Source organism: Somniosus microcephalus, chromosome 17 (genome assembly GCF_052327205.1).
Source record: "Somniosus microcephalus isolate GS21.2 chromosome 17, FLI_Smic_1.0, whole genome shotgun sequence".
Classification (NCBI taxonomy): Eukaryota; Metazoa; Chordata; class Chondrichthyes; order Squaliformes; family Somniosidae; genus Somniosus; species Somniosus microcephalus.
In genome coordinates this window covers 8890006-8911758 of record NC_141003.1, presented here as the reverse complement: position 1 = coordinate 8911758, position 21753 = coordinate 8890006, and the positions used below count along the sequence as shown (strand labels likewise).

At 47.9% G+C, this 21753-nt stretch overlaps 1 protein-coding gene across 3 annotated transcripts in view; it reads right to left on the bottom strand.

Moving 5' to 3' along the window:
* The window catches only part of cfap54 (cilia and flagella associated 54), an 859633-nt gene extending 844451 nt beyond the window's left edge, over positions 1–15182 (bottom strand). Inside the window, exon 1 of one of the 3 annotated variants that reach the window (XM_086009903.1) lies at positions 14951–15182. In XM_086009903.1, coding sequence (XP_085866029.1) covers positions 14951–15084 — 134 coding nt within the window. In that variant the 5' untranslated portion in view covers positions 15085–15182. The remainder of the gene's footprint in view (positions 1–14950) is intronic. The other 2 variants (XM_086009902.1, XM_086009901.1) reach the window with 2 other exon arrangements.
* Between the last annotated feature and the right edge of the window lie 6571 nt (positions 15183–21753).

The window sequence follows — 21753 nt, the reverse complement described above, 5'->3', positions numbered from 1 at the left end:
GGAAGAGGGTGGCGGGGGACTGGGGGTCGGGGGAGAGGGTGACGGGGGACGGGGGAGAGGGTGGCGGGGGACTGGGGGTCAGGGGAGAGGGTGACGGGGGACTGGGGGTCAGGGGAGAGGGTGACGGGGGACTGGGGGTCAGGGTACTGGGGGGTCAGTGGAGAGGGCGACAGGGGACTGGGGGTCGGGAGAGGGTAACAGGGGACTGGGGGTCAGGAGAGGGTGACGGGGGAGTGGGGGTCGGGGGAGAAGGGGTCGGGGGAGAGGGTGACGGGGAACTGGGGGTCAGGGGAGAGGGTGACAGTGGACTGGGGGAGAGGGCGACGGGGGACTGGGCGTCAGGGGAGAGGGTGACGGGGTCAGGGAGAGGGTGACAGGGGACTGGGGGTTGAAAATGGGTTCTCAGGGGTGGGAGCGAGACAAAGAAATGGGGGGGGTCGAGAGAATAGGGCTCGGACGGAAGGAGAGAGGGAAGCCAGGGACTGGAGAATGGTGTGGGCATGGTGCCCAGCATTTCCTACAGAGCTGTGAACAGCAGCAGCAACATGATGAGTGGGAGCAGTGCCATGAGAGGAGCAGCCAGTAATGGAGTGAGTGAAACCTGGAGGCTTTATTGTGGGTAAATAGTGAAAGAATGTTACCATCAATGTTCCTGTTGAGCTGCACGGCCACGCGGCCACGCAGCTGTCTGGAGATCCCGCGCAGGCCAATCACCGGCTTTTTAATGGGACATTTTGGGAATTTTGAATGGGCCGCGCTGTCCGTTAAAGGGACCACGTACCCAAAAAAATTAGGAGCAACATTGCTTACCACTTGTGGGCAAATGGGGAACTAGGGGGCCATGACGGAGGATTCTCACTGCGCACGGGGTGTTGCACGCCCTGATTTTAAATCACAAGCTCCAATACAAGGAGGAGCGAGGTGCAGGAGGAACGAGTACGAGCTGGCAGAGGCCCACAGTAGTGCTGTGGAGCTGGGAGGAACACTCCTGCTCCTCCATATTCCTCCTGCTCCTCAGTGTCCAAGCTGATCCTCCACGCTCAACCTGCTCCTGCTGGTATCACAGAGGGGGAAATAAAAAAACCTTCTCTACCATTTCTTCAGCGGCTTCCAGCAGTCAACAACAACTTGCATTTATATAGCGCCTTTAACATAGTAAAACATCCCAAGACGCTTCACAGGAGCATTATCAAACAAAATTTGACACAAAGCCACATAAGGAAATAAGAACATAAGAAATAAGAGCAGGAGTAGGCCATACAGCCCCTCGAGCCTGCTCCGCCATTCAATAAGATCATGGCTGATCATCGACCTCAACTCCACTATCCCGCCCGATCCCCATATCCCTCGATTCCCCTAGAGTCCAAAAATCTATCTATCTCTGAATATACTCAAAGACTCAGCATTCACAGCACTCTGGGGCAGAGAATTCCAAAGATTCACAATCCTCTGAGTAAAGAAATTCCTTATTTCAGTCTTAAATGGCCGACCCCTTATCCTGAGACTATGCCCCTAGTTCTAGACACTCCAGCCAGGGGAAACAACCTCTCAGCATCTACCCTGTCAACCCCCTTCAGAATTTTGTATGTTTCAATGAGATCACCTCTCATTCTTCTGAACTCCAGAAAATATAGGCCCATTCTACACAATCTCTTATCATAGGACAGCCCTCTCACCCCAGGAATCAATCTAGTGAACCTTCATTGCACCGCCTCCAAGGCAAGTATATCCTTCCTTAGATAAAGGAGACCAGAACTGTGCACAGTACTCCAGGTGTGGTCTCACCAAGGCCCTGTACAATTGTAGCAAGACTTCCTTACTCTTATACTCCAACCCTCTTGCAATAAAGGCCAACATGCCATTTGCCTTCCTTATTGCTTGCTGTACCTGCATGCTAGCTTTCTGTGTTTCTTGCACGAGAACACCCAAATCTCCCTGAACACCAACACTTGAAAGTTTCTCACCATTTAAAAAATATTTTGTTTTTCTATTCTTCCTACCAAAGTGAATAACCGCACATTTCCCTACATTATACTCCATCTGCCACCTTACTGCCCACTCACTGAGTCTATCTTTATCCCTTTGCAGACTCTTTGGGCAGGATTTTCATTGGGCCGTGGAGGTGGGATTGGAGGCGAGTGGGGGGTTAAAATTGCAAAAACTGGCATGCGGGCCCAACCCCGCCTCCAAGCAATTTTCATTAATTCGTGTCTAATGGTCCCATCTCCGTCCCGCCTCCAAGAGGCGGGATAGGCCGTTAAGGCCCTTAACAAGCACTAAATTGCCTCTATAATGCCATTTTGAAAGGCCTTTGCGATTTTAACCCTTTTCCCACGTGAAACATGCCTGTTCTGGAACACGACGGTGAAACCTGGCGGGAGCACAATTGGATTGCTGACTATCAGCTGCAGCTCAACCATTAAATAGGAGATTTGATCAGCCATCATTTGCAGGTGGCAGGACTTTGTAGTCTCAGGTCTGGGGGAACTTTTAGAAGGCATAACCACAGCTGTGGAAGTTTGGAGCCTGACACCCATCTCCAGTGTGACCTCCTGGGAAACCCCTCTCACCACGTTCACTCAGCGCTTCCTCAACTGAGGCATATACCAGAAGCATGGGAGCCATTTATTTCCTTCCCTTCTGGACATTAGATGAGGACGAAGACCAGCCGCGGCACCAGCAGAACCAGGAACAGCATCAACAGCAGCAGCACCAACAGGAGCGCCAAGCTGCTGCTCACCCACCTGAAGCTGCACAGGCCAGAAGAGGCCAGCGCATGGAAGCCCGTCGGCGCAGGAGATACCCCCCAAACAAGGTCTTCAGACACAGGGTCAGCTCCCTCAACATGTCGGAGCAGCAGTGCCAAAGGCGGCTCCGACTTTCGCGAGAGGTAGTGGGTGACATCTGCGCAATGCTGCAACAAGACCTGCAGGCCAGAGGACCAGGTGGACAACCCTTACCAGTGGCCGTCAAAGTCACGACCGCACTCAACTTTTTTGCCTCAGGCTCATTCCAGGGATCAGCAGCAGACATCAGTGGCATTTCCTAGGCGGCCGCCCACACTTGCATCACGCAGGTAACCGATGCCCTCTTTGCCATCGCGCACAATCACATCCATTTCACCAAGAATCAAGCAAGTGTCACGGCGCGTGCGGTTGGATTAGCTAATCTGGCAGGCTTTCCAAGGGTGCAGGGCGTCGTTGACTGCACACGTGGCCCTTAAGACACCCCATCGCAATCCAGGTATTTTTGTCAACCGCAAGGGCTTCCACTCCCTTAACGTTCAGCTGGTGTGTGACTACAAGAAGGAAATTTTACATGTTTATGCCAAGTACCCTGGCAGTTGCCATGACTCCTTCATACAGCGCCAGTCTAGTGTGCCTCCGCTATTCAGTCCGCCAGACCAACTTAACAGATGGCTACTTGGAGACAAGGGCTAGCCCCTGAAGACGTGGCTAATGACGCTGTTGAAGAGCCCATCCAACGAAGCTGAGGAGAGCTACAACTCCAGCCACATGTCCACCAGAGTCATAATCGAGCAAACCATCGGTTTGCTGAAGATGCACTTCAGATGCCTGGATAGATCAGGTGGAGCCCTGCAGTACTCAGCAGCCAGGCTCTCCAGAATCGTCGTGGTTTGCTGTGCACTTCACAACAAGGCACAGCGTCGTGGCTTGCAGATTCCTGAGGACCAAGTGGCTCCTCACATATCCTCCTCAGATGAGGAGGAGGAGGAGAGCGAAAACGAACATCTTGCAGAGGCCCATCAACCAGCGGCAGCAGTACGCGAGAACATTGCTGCCCGGTATGCAAGGAACGCACTCATCTTGGCCAGATTTGCTTAGCCTAGCCAATCAAGCACTTTTGCCTCGCAGCTTCTTACCTGAGCATCGACAATAGCCAAGGACCAGCGGATTTCTAGCAATTTGACCACCATACTGACGATTGCAAGTAATCCTAAGCCCTCAATGTGAAAGTCCCATTCGCAAAATGACACACGCCACAACTACAGCAGTAGCCAGCAGATTTTTTATTTACATTATTCATCTGATGGCTTTTTCACATAAAACATCAAATTTCACCCAAGTGACTACCCTTGTGATTATTTGTGCAGTATCTTTCTCTTACGCGTGCTCCTACGTGGTGCCTCCCCTGTGGCTTCAGCAGATGTGGAGGCCCCTTGCTCACTTTCCTGCTGCTCCTGTTGCGACACCTTTGGCGGGCATCCTCTGGGGTTGCAACCAGTCTGCTGCTCCTGCGGCTGTGCAGGGGTTGAGACGCCGATCTCAGATGAGTGTGAACTCTGGTGGGGCTCTGACCGAGGGCTCTGCAGTGGCATGGAAGTGTGAGCGCTTGGAGAGGAGCCCCCACTTCCTTGATGTCTGCCACCAACTTCCCTCTCATGGGTCAGGTCCTCCTCAGTGCTTGCAAGTGGCTTGAGAGCGCCTTGCTGCACATCAGGGGGGCCATGGGGACCCGTATCTGCACTGGCAGTCCTACTCAGAAGGACTTCCATGAAGGTCTGGTTTCTCTGTTCAATAGATGACCATCGCTCCTCCAGAGATGTTATTCTATTCTGAACACTCACCATGTTTTCTGCACTCTGGCGACTTATCACCTCCATGGAGGTTGCCATCCTTTCCATGGTGATGCGTTCATGCACCAGTAACTCCACAAAGGCCCTGCTCATGTTCACTATGGACTCCTCCATTCGCTCCACACTCACAGCGACCCTGGGGACAAAACCTGCCAGAGACTCCTGCATCTGTTCCTGGAGTTCCAGCACCGCTGATCTTATGGATGGACCCAGAGGCAGAGGGTCTACATGCAGCTGAGCCAAGCTGGCAGAGTCCTGCGCCCTCCGACTAGGACTCTCCACTGCTTTCCCTGTCTCCACAATCTGCTGATGCTCACTTGTGAGCTGTGATAAAGCAGGTAACAACACTACTCTATGTCCCGAAGGTCCCACCGAGGTGCGAGTGTCTGCGCTGCTGCTGGGTGCGCTGAATTCTGCTGACGCTGCGCCCTCAGAGGTTGCAGCTTCCTCTGAGGAGTCTTGAGGCTCATGCTGTTCCTCCTGGCTAGTGGGGACGGGTGCTTACAATGATCCTGTGGGGGAGTAAAGGAAAGAGTCAGAGGTGTGATGCCAAGGTTACATGCACATTGCATATTGCAGATGATCATTAGTCCATCTGTTAGAGCTTCAGAATTATTATCAGCGACTCATGCAATGTCAATGAGATGGAAAACTATTCTGTCACCAGCTTGCTGTGATGCACCCCTCTGTCCGTCCCCCACTTGCGCATCTTCCTCCACTCCTACGATCTCCAGGACCGCCTCCTCCCAGGGGGTGAGGTGGGCTACTGAGGGTGGCCCTCCTCCTGTTCTCGCTTATTGTGAGCTCTCTTTTCCTGCAATGAGGGAGACAAGTGGAGGTTGAGTGAGAATGAAGGAGTGAGTGCAGAGAATCCATAGCATAGATACTTAGAAGGAGACAAAGATGGAGTGTGTGTTGTCAGTTGTTTTCATAGCATCACAGTGATAGGGAGTGTGAGGGCTGCATAGTCGAATAATTAGGTGAATGTGACCATAGAGAGAGAGGGAATGGGTAAGGGTGCATGGATGTCAGTGTCAAGTGGGATGTGGAGGAAGAGATTGCTAAAGCTGAGTGCTGGTGAGGAAAGGCAATGGGGGTCAGATTGAGGGTGATGGGAAATTCATACTCACTTTTCCAGTGTGCAGAAGGTCATGAAACCTCTTCCTGCATTGAATCCAGGTTCTGCGGGTTAATGATAATGAGTTGACCTCCTCTGCCACCTGAATCCACACAGCCTTGGTCTGCTGGGGAGGCTTCTTCCTCCTTGAAGAAGGGAAGAGCACCTCTTTATGAGCTCTTGCTCCCTCAACTAAAGCCTGCAAGACAACGTCATCAAAGCTGGGAGCAGCCCTAGGTCTCTCCAAGTCGCTGTAGCATGAAAGGCCAGAAGGTTGGCAGTCTGCAGAAGAAGCAAGGCTTGTTGCAGGCCCTAAATGCAGCAGCAATGATGACGTCATCGGAGGCGGCTTTCAGACTGGAAAAACTCATTTGCCATGGGTTCCCACACGTTGGAACTCAATTGGCCAATTAAGTTAAAATCGCATCAATCTCCCGCATCGATTTAGATTCGGGTGGATAACACGAAATGCGGATTACACGACCCCAGCCCGCCCCGAATTAAAATCCAGCCCTTTGTGTTCTCCTCACAGCTTACTGTGCCTCCTAGCTTTGTATCATCAGCAAACTTGGATACATTACACTCGTCCCTTCATCTAGCTCATTAATATAGATTGTAAATAGCTGAGGCCCCAACACTGATCCTTGCAGCACTCCACTAGTTACAGCCTGCCAACCTGAAAAAGATCTGTTTATTCCTACTCTCTGTTTTCTGTCCGTTAACCAATCCTCTATCCATGCTATTTTATTACCCCCAACCCCATGAGCCTGAATCTTGTGTTATAACCTTTTATGTGGCACCTTATCGAATGCCTTTTGGAAATCCAAATATACTACATCCACTGGTTCCACTTTATCTACCCTGCTAGTTACATCCTCAAAAAACGAATAAATTTGTCAAAAACGATTTCCCTTTCATAAATCCATGTTGACTCTGCCTAATCATGTTATGATTTTCTGAGTGACTTGATACCACTTCCTTAACAATGGATTCCAGCATTTCCCCGACGACTGATGTCAGGCTAACTGGCCTGTAGTTCCCCACTTTTTCTCTCCCTCCTTTCTTGAATAGCGGTGTTACATTTGCGACCTTCCAATTCGCTGGGACCATTCTAGAATCTAGGGAATTTTGGAAGATCAAAACCAATGCATCCACTATCTCTTCAGCCACCTCTTTTAGAACCTTCGGATGTAGGCCGTCAGGTCCAGGGGATTTGTCGGCTTTTAGTCCCATTAGTTTCTCTAGTACTTTTTCTCTACTTATATTAACTACGTTAAGTTCCTCTCCCTCATTAGACCCTTGGTTTCCTACCATTTTTGGTATGCTTTTTGAGTCTTCTACTGTGAAGACAGATACAAAATATTTAACGTTTCTGCCATTTGCTTATTCCCCATAATAATTTCTCCTGTCTCAGCCTCTAAGGGACCAACGTTTACTTTTGCTACTCTCTTCCTTTTTACATACTTGTAGAAACTCTTACAATCTGCTTTTATATTTCTTGCTAGTTTTCTCTCATATTCTATTTTTTCCCTTTTTACCAATTTTTTGGTCAACCTTTGCTGGTTTCTGAAACTCTCCCAATCCTCAGACTTACTATTATTCTTTGCAACATTATGAGATTCTTCTTTCAAGCTAATGCTATGCTTAACTTCTTTAGTTAGCCAAGGTTGGATCACTTTTCCCATAGTTTGTTTCTCAATGGAATGTATTTTTGTTGAGAATTATGAAATTTCGGACTTCGGCAAGTCACTCTCATAATTAACGTGAAATTCTATCATATTATGATCACTCTACCCCAGAGGATCCTTTACTATGAGATTGCTAATTAACCCTGTCTCATTAGACAATACAAGATCTAAAATAGCCTGTTCCCTGGTTGGTTCCATAAGATATTGTTCTGGGAAACTGTCCGGAATGCATTCCATGAACTCGTCCTCCAGACTAACTTTGCCAATTTGATTTGTCCAGTCTATATGAAGATTACTGCATTACCTTTGTTGCAAGCTCCTACTACTTCTTCATTAATATTCTGTCCAACAGTATAACTACTGTTAGGCCTGTATACTACTCCTACCAGTGTTTTCTGCCCCTTGTTATTCCTTATCTCCGCCCATACTGATTCTACTTCCTGAGCTTCCGAGCCGAGATCCTTTCTCTCTATTGTCCTTATGTCAGCCTTTATTACCAGGGCTGCAACCCCTCCTTTTCCATTCTGCCTGTCTTTTTGAAACGTCAAGTACCCTGGAACATTTAGTTCCCAACTTTGGCCACCTTGCAACCATGTCTCTGTAATGGCTATTAGATCAAACCCATTTATCTCTTTTTGTGCCACTAGTTCGTCTATTTTGTTACGAATGCTTCGTGCATTCAGATAAAGAGCCTGTTATGAATCTTATGATCCATGAAGAAAGACTCATGAAATAACACTGGACGGCCAGCTGGTGGCGCCGTCCAAGGAGTATAAATACTCGGGCGTGGGCCCAGCTTCCCAGGAGATTTTGTAAACAGGAACTAGTGAAAGATAACTAGACCTCCATGTTCTGAAACAAGTTGATTAAAGCCTTGCTTTATACTCAAACCAAGTGTGTAGTGAGTTTTATTACGTCAGAGCCTTTAACTTAAAAAATTACCATTATTCCCTGCTTTGACCTTATTCTCTGCTGCACTGCTACCGTTAAACTCGCTGTCCCTTCCTGTCACACTGTTTATTTTTACCCAAATCGCTACACTGCTCTATTGCCTTGACCTTTCTCTTTAGATTTCTAAATTTCCCCTCACCTGACCCTTCCCCCCCCCTTTTTTATTTTAAAGCCCTAGTTATTCGATTCACCAGGACGCTGGTCCCAGCCCAGTTTAAGTGGAGCCTGTCCCGACGGAACAGCTCCCTCTTTCCCTGGTACTGGTACCAGTGCCCCATGAACTGAAACCCCTTTTTCCCACACCACTCTTTGAGCCACACATTTAACTCTCTGAAATAACGACAGAAAATGCTGGAAAAACTCAGCAGGCCAGGCAATATCCGTGGAGGGAAAAAAAGTCAACGTTTCGGGTCAAACCCTTTGTGAAGACTGGAAAAGCACCGGAAATGAAATAGATTAAAAGGCCGGGCTGGGAGAGGACAAAAGAGAAGTGAAGAGACATTAAGAGGTATTCAAAACGAGACGAGATGGTGATAGGACTAGTGGAGACAAAAGACGGCTCTAGATTAGGTGCGAAATGCGCTGGCAGAATGAGAGACAGCTGCCATGTGGGAGAGAAAAAAAAAGGGGGGGGAAAAAGGGCCAAAACAAAGGCGTGGATAAAAAATAAGTAAAAATGTAATGGGGGCCGAGGTTATGATCAGAAGTTGTTGAACTCGATATTGAGTCCGGAAGGCTGTAAAGTGCCTACTCGGAAGATGAGGTGCTGTTCCTCGAGCTTACGCTGAGCTTCAAACGCAGATTGGGTGACCACTTTGCGGAGCACCTCCGTTCAGTCCGTAAGGATGACCCTGAGCTTCCGGTCGCCTGTCATTTTAATTCACCGCCCCATTCCCACTCAGACCTCACCGTACTCGGGCTCTTCCATTGTTCTATGGAAGCTCAGCGTAAACTCGAGAAACAGCACCTCATCTTCCGATTAGGAACTTTACAGCCTTCCTTGGGGATAAAATTGAACTGGAAGCAGAACAATTAATGAAATGCAAGAAGTGGGGAACGGTAGCGTAGTGGTAATGTCACTGAACTAATGATTCAGAGACGCGAGTTCAAATCTCACCACGGCAGCTGGGGAATTTAAATTCAGTTAATTAAATAAATCTGGAATAATTACTAGTATCGTAATGGTAACCATGAAACTATCGGATTGTCGTAAAAACGGACATGGCAACGGCACACCCAGCCCAGTCGACCCGGCAAAGTCCTCTTCACCAACATCTGGGGACTTGTGCCAAAATTGTCCCACAGACTAGTCAAGCAACAGCCTGACATAGTCATACTCACAGAATCATACCTTTCAGCCAATGTCCCAAACACCTCTGTCACCATCCCTGGGTACGTCCTGTCCCACCGGCAGGACAGACCCACCAGAGGTGGCGGCACAGTGGTATACAGTCAGGAAGGCGTGGCCCTGGGAGTCCTCACCATTGACTCTGGACCCCATGAAGTCTCATGGCTTCAGGTCAAGAATGGGCAAGGAAACCTCCTGCTGATTACCACCTACCGCCCTTCCTCAGCTGATGAATCAGTGCTCCTCCATGTTGAACACCACTTGGAAGAAGCACTGAAAGTAGCACGGGCACAGAATGTACTCTGGGTGGGGTACTTCAATGTCCATCACCAAAAGTGGCTCGGTAGCACCACTACTGACCGAGCTGGCCGAGTCCTGAAGGACATAGCTGCCAGTCTGGGCCTGCGACAGGTGGCAAGAGAACCAACACAAGGGAAAAACCTACTTGACCTCATCCTCACCAATCTAACTGTCGCAGATGCATCTGTCCACGACAGTATTGGTAGCAGTGACCGCAGCACAGTCATTGTGGAGACGAAGTCCCGTCAAGCTCGGAGCTACAAAAGCAGCGGGAGCCCAGGAGAGCGAGAGTTCGGAGCAGCGGGAGCCCAGGTGAGCGAGAGTTCGGAGCTACAAAAGCAGCGGGCGCCCAGGTGAGCGAGAGTTCGGAGCTACAAAAGCAGCGGGAGCCCAGGTGAGCAAGAGTTCGGAGCTACAAAAGCAGCGGGAGCCCAAGTGAGCGAGAGTTCGGAGCTACTGAAACAGCGGGAGCCCAGGTGAGCGAGAGTTCGGAGCAACAAAAGCAGCGGGAGCCCAGGTGAGCGAGAGTTCGGAGCTACAAAAGCAGCGGGAGCCCAGGTGAGCGAGAGTTCGGAGCTACTGAAACAGCGGGAGCCCAGGGGAGCGAGAATTCGGAGCTACTGAAACAGCGGGAGCCCAGGTGAGCGAGAGTTCGGAGCTACAAAAGCAGCGGGAGCCCAGGTGAGCGGGGGATACAATGGTCCGGTGAGTGTAAAGAAGTAAAAAGTAATCGAGGTGTGACGCCACCAGAAAGCAGGTAAGTGATTGGTTGGTGAGTATTTCTATATTTCTCGTTTTTTTCCCAAACTTGGGCATCTAAATTTAAGTGTCTTGGTGTAGATTAAAAGCTATGTGTTCCAAATTTTGAAACGAAATTAATTAATTGAGATGGGAGACCAGGCAATGTGTTGTTGTTGTTGCATGTGGGAGCTGGTGGACACCATTGAGGTCCAGAGCGACCACATCTGCAGCAAATATTGGCTGCTCGGGGAACGTCGGCGCAGTGTTGATGAGCTGGAGTCCGAGCTTCAGACACTGCAAAACATTAGGGAGGGGGAGCGTTACCTGGACACTGTGTTCCAGGAGGCAGTCACACCCACTAGAGTAATTACTTCCAATTTGGCCCATGGTCAGGGACAGGAGGGTGTGACTAAAAGCGAGGCAGGTATTGGGATCCAGGAGGCTCAGCCCTTGGCCTTGTCCAAGAGGTGCAAGATTCTTGCTCTCTGTGTGGACGAGGGCAGGGACTGCAGGGAGGATGAGCAATCTGACCACAGCACCATGGTACAGGGAGCCATTCAAGTGGGGGGAGTAAAAAGAAATGTTGTAGTGACTGGGGACAGTATAGTTAGGGGGATAGACACTGTTCTCTGCAGCCGAGAGCGTGAGTCCCGAAGGCTGTGTTGCCTGCCTGGTGCCAGGGTTAAGGACATCTCCTCTGGGCTGGAGAGAAACTTGGAGTGGCAGGGGGAGGATCCAGTTGTCATGGTCCACGTAGGCACCAATGACATAGGTAGGACAAAGAAAGAGGTTCTGCTGAGGGAGTATGAGCAGCTAGGGGCTAAATTTAAAAGCAGAACCACAAAGATAATAATCTCTGGATTACTACCTGAGCCACGAGCGAATTTGCATAGGGTAAATAAGATCAGAGAAGTGAACGAGTGGCTCAAAGATTGGTGTGGGAGAAATGGGTTTCGATTTGTGGAGCACTGGCACCAGTACTGGGATAAGAGGGAGCTGTTCCGTTTGGATGGGCTTCACTTGAACCATGCTGGGGCTAGAGTCCTGGCGAATCAAATAACTAGGGCTGTAGAGAGGGCTTTAAACTAAATAGTAGGGGGGAGGATCCAGGTGAGTGGGAATTTAAAAAGTCAATGAAAAATTAAAAAGCAATAGAGCAGGATAGAGATGGGGAAATAATAACCAGAGTGTGACAGGAAGGGACAGAATGTTTAAAAATAAGAGTGCAACAGAAAATGGGGCCAAAACAAGGAGGAATGGTAAAAAGACAAAGTTAAAAGCTCTATATCTGAATGCACGCAGCATTCGTAACAAGATAGATGAGTTGACGGCACAAATAGATACAACTGGGTATGATCTGATCGCTATTACAGAGACGTGGTTGCAAGGTGATCAGGGCTGGGAACTGAATATTCCAGGGTATTTGACAATTTGGAAGGATAGACAAAGGAAAGGGAGGTGGAGTGGCATTGTTGGTAAAGGATGGGATCAGTGCAGTGGTGAGAAGTGATATTGCCTCAGGAGATCAAGATGTAGAATCGGTTTGGGTGGAGATAAAAAATAATAAAGGGAAAAAGTCTCTGGTGGGTGTAGTCTACAGGCTCCTGAACAGTAGCAATACTGCTTCTACAGGTATATAAAAAGGAAGAGGGTAGCTAAAGTAAACGTTGGTCCCTTAGAGGATGAGACTGGGGAATTAATAATGGGTGGGAAAGCAAGTTGTGCAGAGGACTCAAAGAATCTGCAATGGGATATAGACAGGCTAGGTGAGTGGGCAAACATTTGGCAGATGGAGTATAATGTGGGAAAGTGTGAGGTTATCCACTTTGGCAGGAAAAATAAAAAAGCAAACTACTATTTAAATGGAGAGAGATTACAAAATGCTACAGTTCAGAGGGACCTGGGGGTCCTTGTGTGTGAAACACAAAAAGTTAGCATGCAGGTACAGCAAGTAATCAAAAAGGCAAATGGAATGTTGGCCTTTATGTCAAGGGGGTTGGAGTATAAAAGCAGGGAAGTCCTGCTACAGCTGTACAAGGTATTGGTGAGACCACACCTTGAGTACTGCGTAGTTTTGGTCTCCTTATTTAAGGAAGGATATACTTGCATTGGAGGCAGTTCAGAGAAGATTCACTAAGTTAATTCCAGAGGTGAGGGGTTTGACTTATGAGGAAAGGTTGAGTAGGTTGGGCCTATACTCATTGGAATTTAGAAGAATGAGAGGTGATCTTATCAAAACATATTAAGATACTGAGGGGCACGACAGGGTAGATGCAGAAAGGATGTTAACCCTCATGTGGAAATCTAAAACTTGGGGGCACAGTCTCAGAATAAAGGGTCGCCCTTTTAGAACGGAGATGAGGAGGAACTTCTTCTCTCAGAGGGTCGTAAATTTGTGGAATTCTCTGTCTCAGAGAGCTGTGGAGGCTGGGTCATTAAATACATTTAAATTGGAGATAGACAAATTCTTGCAAGATAAGGGAGTGAAGGGTTATGGGGAGCGGGCAGGGAAGTGGCTTTGAGCCAGAGATCAACCATGATCTTATTGAATGGTGGAGCAGGCTCGAGGGGCCAAGTGGCCTATTCCTGCTCCTATTTCTTATGTTCTCAGAACTAGCCGCACCTCTAGCCAAGCTGTTCCAGTACAGCTACATCACTGGCATCTATCCGACAATTTGGAAATCTGCCCAGGTATGTTAGGTCCACAAAAAGCAGGACAAATCCAACCCGGCCAATTACCGCCCCATCAATCTACTCTCAATCATCAGCAAAGTGATGGAAGGTTTCATCGACAGTGCTATCAAGTGGCACTTACTCACCGATAATCTGCTCATTGATGCCCAGTTTGGGTTCCGCCAAGACCACTCGGCTCCCGACCTCATTACAGCCTTGGTCCAAACATGGACAAAGGAGCTGAATTCCAGAGGTGAGGCGAGAGTGACTGCTCTTGACTTCAAGGCAGCATTTGACCGAGTATGGCATCAAGGAGCCCTAGTAAACCTGAAGTCAATGGGAACCGGGGGGAAAACTCTCCACTGGCTGGAGTCATACCTAGCACAAAGGAAGATGGTTGTGGTGGTTGAAGGTCAATCATCACAGCCCCAGGACATCGCTGCAGGAGTTCCTCAGGGCAGTGTCCTAGGCCCAGCCATCTTCAGTTGCTTCATCAATGACCTTCCCTCCAACATAAGGTCAGAAGTGGGGATGTTCGCTGATGACTGCACAGTGTTCAGTGCCATTCACCACTCCTCAGATAATGAAGCAGTCTATGCCAGCATGCAACAAGACCTGGACGACGTTCAGGCTTGGGCTGATAAGTGGTAGGTATCATTCGCGCCACAGAAGTGCCAGGCAATGACTATCTCCAACAAGCGAGAGTCTAACCACCGCGCCTTGACATTCAATGACATTACCATCGCCGAATCCCCCACTATCAACATCCTAGGGGTCACCATTGACCAGAAACGTAACTGGACCAGCCACATAAATACTGTGGTAACAAGAGCAGGTCGGAGGCTGGGTATTCTGCGGCGAGTGTCTCACCTCCTGACTCCCCAAAGCCTTTCCACATCTACAAGGCACAAGTCAGGAGTGTGATGGAATACTCTCCACTTGCCTGCATGAGTGCAGCTCCAACAACACTCAAGAAGCTCGACACCATCCAGAACAAAGCAGCCCACTTGACTGGCACCCCATCCACCACCTTCAACATTCACTCCCTCCACCACCGGCGCACCGTGGCTGCAGTGTGTACCATCTACAAGATGCACTGCAGCAACTCGCCAAGGCTTCTTCACCAGCACCTCCCAAACCTACGACCTCTACCACCTCGAAGGACAAGGGCAGCAGGCGCATGGGGACACCACCACCTCCAAGTTCCCCTACAAGTCACACACCATCCTGACTTGGAAGTATATCACCTTCATCGTCGCTGGGTCAAAATCCTGGAACTCCCTCCCTAACAGCACTGTGGGAGTACCTTCACCACACGGACTGCAGCGGTTCAAGAAGGCAGCTCACCACCACCTTCTCAAGGGCAACTAGGAATGGGCAATAAATGCTGGCCTTGCCAGCAACACCCACATCCCATAAACAAATTTAAATAAAAAGGAGCCCGGCAGCCTCGGAGCGGTTGTGAAGCCTGCAGGACCCGATCAGCTCCCCGGGGTGGGGAATTCTGTTCTGGGCCGGCAGGTTTCCAGTCTTACCCTCTGGTGTACGAGCCGTGGGAAGCCGCTTTCACTATATATCCCATAAAGTCGTTGAGCTCTTGTTCAAGTGAAATTATAACGGGGTTTTTCTGGTCGAGCTTCCCATAAAAGGCGGCGGGCACGGGGTCCATCGCGCCCGGGACAGTGAGCTGACTGCCCCGCTCAGAGCGGCCAACCAGCCGTTGCTAGGAGACAACCCCCCGCCAAACCAAACCGCCCCCGCGCGTGAGCTCCGCCCCCAGTCTCCTATTGGTCCCAAGGCAAGAATCCTTCAGCTTGATTGGCAGCATCTGAGCCCCGCGCCACCGTCTCCACGGCGACAGCTCGCTCACGGAACACAAACCCCCGGGGCTGATTGACAACACGCGAGCCCCGCCCACAAACAGCGGAGCCGGCCGTGTCACTCAATCACTCATTGACAGCAGCAAAATCCTGCCCCAGGGTGGGCACAAGGACCAGGGAAGCTGACCCATAATCAAAAGGTTAGTTACATTTCAGAAATGAAGAGATATATACATAAAGTGAACTTTGCTTACAGAGTTTCTATTGGTTTCACCCTTTATTCCCCAACGGTAACATAGAAACATAAAAGATAGGAGCAGGAGTAGGCCATTCGGCCCCTCGAGCCTGTTCCTCCATTTCATGAGATCATGGCTGATCATCCAAATTCAGTACCCTGTCCCTGCTTTCTCCCCATACCCCTTGATCCCTTTAGCCTTAAGAAATATATCCAACTCCTTCTTGAATATATATTTAATGTATTGGCCTCTACTGCCTTCTGTGGTAGAGAATTCCACAGGTTCACCACTCTCTGGGTGAAGAAATTCCCCCTCATTTCTGTCCTAAAAGGCTTACCCCTTATCCTTAGACTGTGACCCCTGGTTCTAGATCCTTAGACTGTGACCCCTGGTCGGTGGTGTGTGATGTGTTTCCAAGTAATGGAAGGAAAATATTTCCAGTTAAAACAAGGAAGCACGTGGACTTTCAGCACTGAAATAAGTGAGTGACAATTGTTTAAAATAAATATAATAAAAAAATAAATATTCAACTTGGCCACTTATTACACCAGATCATAGAATCATAGAACACAGAAGGAGGCCATTTGGCACATGGTGTGTGTGCGGCTCTTTGAAAGAGCTATTTATTTCGACCCACTCCCCTGTTCTTTCCCCAAAGCCCTGCATTTTTTTTTCCTTTTCAAGTACTTATCTAATTCCCTTTTGAAAGTTACAATTGAATCTGCTTCCCTCACCCTTTCAGGTAGCGCATTTCAGATCATAACAACTTGCTCGTAAAAAAATTGTCCTCATCACCCCTCTGGTTCTTTTGTCAATGATCTTAACTCTGTGTCCTCTGGTTTCCGACCCTCCTGCCAGTGGAAACAGTTTCTCCCTCTCTACTCTATCAAAGCCCATCATAATTTTGAACACCTCCACTAAATCTCCCCTTAACCTTCTCTGCTCTAAGAAGCGCAATCCCAGCTTCTCTAATCTCTCCACATAACTGAAGTCCCTCATCCCTGGTGCCATTCTGGTAAATTTCGTTTTCTACCTCTCCATGGCCTTGACATCCATCCTAAGGTGTGGTGCCCAGAATTGAACACAATACTCCAGCTGAGGCCTAACAGGTGATTTATAAAGGTTGAGCATAACTTCCTTGGTTTTTCACTATGCCTCTATTTATAAAGTAGAAATGAGGATTTACGGTTATGCAGATTGCCTCTTTAACGATGTTAAACTTTTCATGGTGGGAAACACTAAACAGATGTTTTTAAGTTAACAACTACATTTTATAAGTGTTATATCAGTAGCATCACACCTTTCAAAGACATACCTGAGAGTGTGGCCTCTTTCACTAAGGTGAGTGCAGCTACAGATAACAATTATAATATAAACACAAAGAAATCAATTTTGAAAAACAATCATGAGCCTACCAATAAAAATTGGATATTTAATATTAGAAATGCCTACAAGAAAACTCCCACAAGTAGACATGCCCTCCTGTTTGGGGCTTATGTTGTAGATTTCAGTTAAGGCATGGTGCAGGGGATTAACCATTACTGTGTACAAATTCTGCGTGCAAGAGAGATGCATCATGTGAGCTTTTTGTAATATTGAGAGTGTACTGACAACTAGACAGTAACTTCACAAATAACTATGAACCATGAGTAGTGGGGGAAACCATCGAAAATAAAAAGATTTATATTTTTCAAGGTTTTATGCAATATGCCATTAAATGCAAATGCTGAGCTTGTGTTGTTTGGGATGTGCTTTTTTGTTTGTTGCTGAGGGTTCTGCCAAGACCAGTGGAGAATGTTTTTGAGGGGATTTTATGCTAGCCTCAAATATAGTGGTCAGATTCAGGCAGTCAGCCAGGCATGGACCACCATTAATGATAACTTGCTTCAGTGCTAATTATTCAAGTCCCAGCAGTGGCAAAAACCTTCCTGAGAAGAACTACACCAATGATTTTGGGGAAGGCTCAACAACGAGATTTGCGAGCATCTTAACAAGTTTTGTAAAGTTGCCATATATAGTATGTGATGCAAAAAATACATTTCAGATACTGTATTTTTCAGTATTAGTAAGGAGCGTAGTATTTTTATTCTCCTATTAGCCATGTGATATATTGGGGATAATTTTAACAAAACCCACCTGATAGGATTGAGTCGGCTGCCCGTTTAACAGAATCATAGAATGGTTACAGCACAGAAAGAAGCTATTCGGCCTGTTGAGCCCATACTGGCTCTCTGCAAGAGCACTTCAGCTAGTCCCGCTCCCCCGCCCCTTTCCCGTAGCCCTGCAAAATTTTTTCCTTCAGGTACTTATCCATTTCCCTGTTGAAAGCCACGATTGAGTCTGCCTCCACCACCCTTTCAGGCAGTGAATTCCAGATCCTAACCACTCGCTGCGTAAAAAAGTTTTTCCTCATGTCGCTTTTGGTTCTTCTGCCAATCACCTTAAATCTTTGTCCTCTGGTTCTCGGCCCTTCCGCCAACAGAAACAGTTTCTCTCTGTCTAGACCCCTCATGATTTTGAGCACTTCTATCAAATCTTACCTCAACCTTCTCTGCTCTAAGGAGAACAACCCCAGCTTCTCCAGTCTATCCACGTAACTGAAGTCCCTCATCCCTGGAACCATTCTCGTAAATCTTTTCTGTACCCTCTTTAAGGCTTTCACATCCTTCCTAAAGTGCAGTGCCCAGAATTGGACACAATACTCCAGTTGAGGTCGGACCAGTGTTTTATAAAGGTTCATCATAACTTCCTTGCTTTTGTATTCTATGCCTCTGTTTATAAAGCCCAGGATCCCGTATGCTTTATTAACCACTATCTCAACCTGCCCTGCCACCTTCTATGATTTGTGCACATATACCCCCAGGTCTCTCTTCATACACCTCCTTTAGAATTGTACCCTTTAGTTTATACAGTATTGCCTCTCCTCGTTCTTCCTACCAAAATGTATCACTTCGTACTTTTCTGCATTAAATTTCATCTGCCCTGCGTCCGCCCATTCCACCAGCCTGTCTCTGTCCTCTTGAAGTCTATCACTATCCTCCTCACTGTTCACTATACTTTTGTGTCATCTGCAAATTTTGAAATTGTACCCTGTACTCCCAAGTCCAAGTCATTAATATATATATCCTAGTACCGATCCCTGGGGAACACCACTGCATTCCTTCCTCCAGCCCGAAAAACAACCGTTCACCACTACTCTCTGTTTCCTGTCACTTAGCCAATTCTGTATCCATGCTGCCACTGTCCTTTTTTTTCCCCATGGGCTTCAACTTTGCTGGCAAGTCTATTATGTGGTACTTCATCAAACGTCTTTTGGAAGTCCATGTGCACCACATAAACCGCATTGCCCTCATCAACCCTCTCTGTTACCTCATCAAAAAACTCAATCAAGTTAGTTAAACACGATTTGCCTTTAACAAATCCGTGCTGGCTTTCCTTAATTAATCCGCACTTGTCCAAGTGACTGTTAATTTTGTGCTGGATTATAGTTTCTAAAAGCTTCCCCACTACCGAGGTTAAACTGACTGGCCTGTAGTTGCTGGGTTTATCCTTACACCCTTTTTTGAACAAAGGTGTAACATTTGCAATTCTCCAGTCCTCTGGCACCATCCCCAGATATAAGGAGGATTGGAAGATTATGGCCAATACCTCTGCAATTTCCACCTTTACTTCCCTCAGCATCCTACGATGCATCCCATCCGGTCCTGGTCACTTATCGACTTTAAGTACAGTCAGCATTTCTAGTACCTCCTCTTTCTCAATTTTTATCCCATCCAGTATCTCAAATACCTCCTCTTTCGCTATGACTTTGGCAGCATCTTCTTCCTTGGAAAAGACAGATATAAAGTACTCGTATAGTACCTCAGACATGCCCTCTGCTTCCATGCGTAGGTCTCCATTATGGTCCCTAATCGGCCCCACCCCTCCCCTCTTACTATTTATATGCCGATGGAAGACTTTTGGATTCCCTTTTATGTTAGCTGCCAATCTATTCTCATACTCTCTCTTTGCCCTTCTTATTTCCTTTTTCACTTCCCCCCTGAACTTTCTATATTCAGCCTGGTTCTCGCTTGTATTCTCAACCTGACATCTCTCATACACCCCCTTTTTCTGCTTCATCTTTCTGTCTATCTCTTTCATCATCCAGGGAGCTCTGACTTTGGTTGCCCTATCTTTTCCCCTCGTGGGAATGTATTTCAACTATACCCAAACCATCTCCTCTTTAAAGGCAGCCCATTGTTCGGTTACAGTTTTGCCTGCCAATCTTTGATTCCAATTTACCCGGGCCAGACCCGTTCTCAACCCACTGAAATTGGCCTTCCTCCAATTAAGTATTTTTACTCTAGATTGCTCCTTGTCCTTTTCCATAGCTAGTCTAAACCTTATGATAACTGTTCCCTAAATGTTCCCCTACTGACACTTGCTCTACTTGACCTACCTCATTCCCCAGAACCAGATCCAGCAATGCCTCATTCCTTGTTGGGCTGGAAACGTACTGATCAAGAAAGTTCCCCTGAACACACTTGAGAAATTCTTCCACCTCTCTGCCCTTTACACTATTACTATCCCAGTCTATATTAGGTTAATTGAAGTCTCCCATTATCACTTCTCTATAGTTCTTGCACTGCTCTGTAATTTCCCTGCAGATTTGCTCCTCTATATCCTTCCCACTAGTTGGTGGCCTATAGAATATACCGAGTAGTGTAATGGCACCTCTATTGTTTCTTAACTATAACCAAATAGATTCTGTCCTTGACCCCTCCAGGACATCCTCTCTCTCCAGCACTGTAATATTCTCCTTAATCAATACATCCACCCCATCTCCTTTCTTTCCTTCCATATCTTTCCTGAACACCTTATATCCAGGAATATTTATCACCTAATCCTGCCCTTTTTTGAGCCAGATCTCCATTATCACCACAACATCATATTCCCATGTGGCTATTTGTGCCTGCAGCTCATCACGCTTTGTGTGTTACACACATGTACTGTAAACCTATCTTTGACCTTCTTGTATTCTCTCTTAGTCTGACCCCACCTAATACCATCCTATTTCTTACTTTAGTACTATCTGTCTCTCCCAATCCTTTGTGCACCTTGTTTCCCCTTTCTAATGCTACATCCTGGTGCCCATCCCCCTGCCAAATTAGTTCAAACCCTCCCCAGCAGCACTAGCAAACCCCCTGTGAGGACATTGGTCCCGGCTCTGTTGAGGTGCAACCCATCCGGCCTGTAAAGGTCCCACCTCTCCCAGAACCAGTCCCAAAGTGCCAAGAATCTAAAGCCCTCCCTCCTGCACCATCTCTCCAGTCATGCATTCATCTGCTGTATCCTCCTATTTTTCTACTCACTAGCTCGTGACACCGGGAGTAATCTGGAGATTACTACCTTTTGAGGTCCTGCTTTTTAATCTCTTTCCTAGCTCCCTAAAATCTGCCTGCAGGACCTCATCCCTCTTTCTACCAATGTCGTTGATACCAATATAGATCATGACTTCTGGCTGTTCACCCTCCCCCCCTCAGAATGTTCTGCAGCCGCTCAGTGACATCTTTGACCCTGGCACCAGGGAGGCAACATGCCATCCTGGAATCACATCTGCAGCTACAGAAACATCAGTCTGTTCCCCTAACTATTGAATTCCCTATCACTATTGCTTTCCCGATCTTCCTCCTCCCGCCCCCCTGCCCCGTACAGCTGAGCCACCTGTGGTGCCATGGATTTGGATCTGGCTGTACTCCCTAGAGGAACCATCGCCCTCACCAGTGTTACTGGTTAGAGAGTGAGATGCCCTCAGGGGACTCCTGCACTACCTGCCTGGTCCTCCTTGTCTGTCTGACGGTCACCCATTCCCTCTCTGCCAGCACACTCTTATGCTGTGGGGTGACCACCTCCTGAAACGTGCTATCCACATAGCTCTCAGTCTCATGGATGTACCGCAGTGACGCCAGCTGCTGCTCAAGCTCCGAAACCTGGAGCTTGAGCTCCTCCAGCTGACAACACTTCCTGCATATGTGGTTGTCCAGGACACGGGAAGCATCCTGGAGTTCCCACATGGCACAAGATGTGCATTTCATGGGACTTAGGTGCCCTGCCAAGCCTCTATTTAATAGACTATTAACTAACTTAACAAAAATAAACTCAAGACTTTAAAAAAACAAATCACCAGCTACTCACCAATCAGCGGCTTCCCTTGTGCTGACGGCACTTTAGTTTTTTTTTACCTGGCTCCCTGACGCTCAGGCTCCCGTCGGGCTCTGGGCTCTCGGGCCTACCTTTATCTGC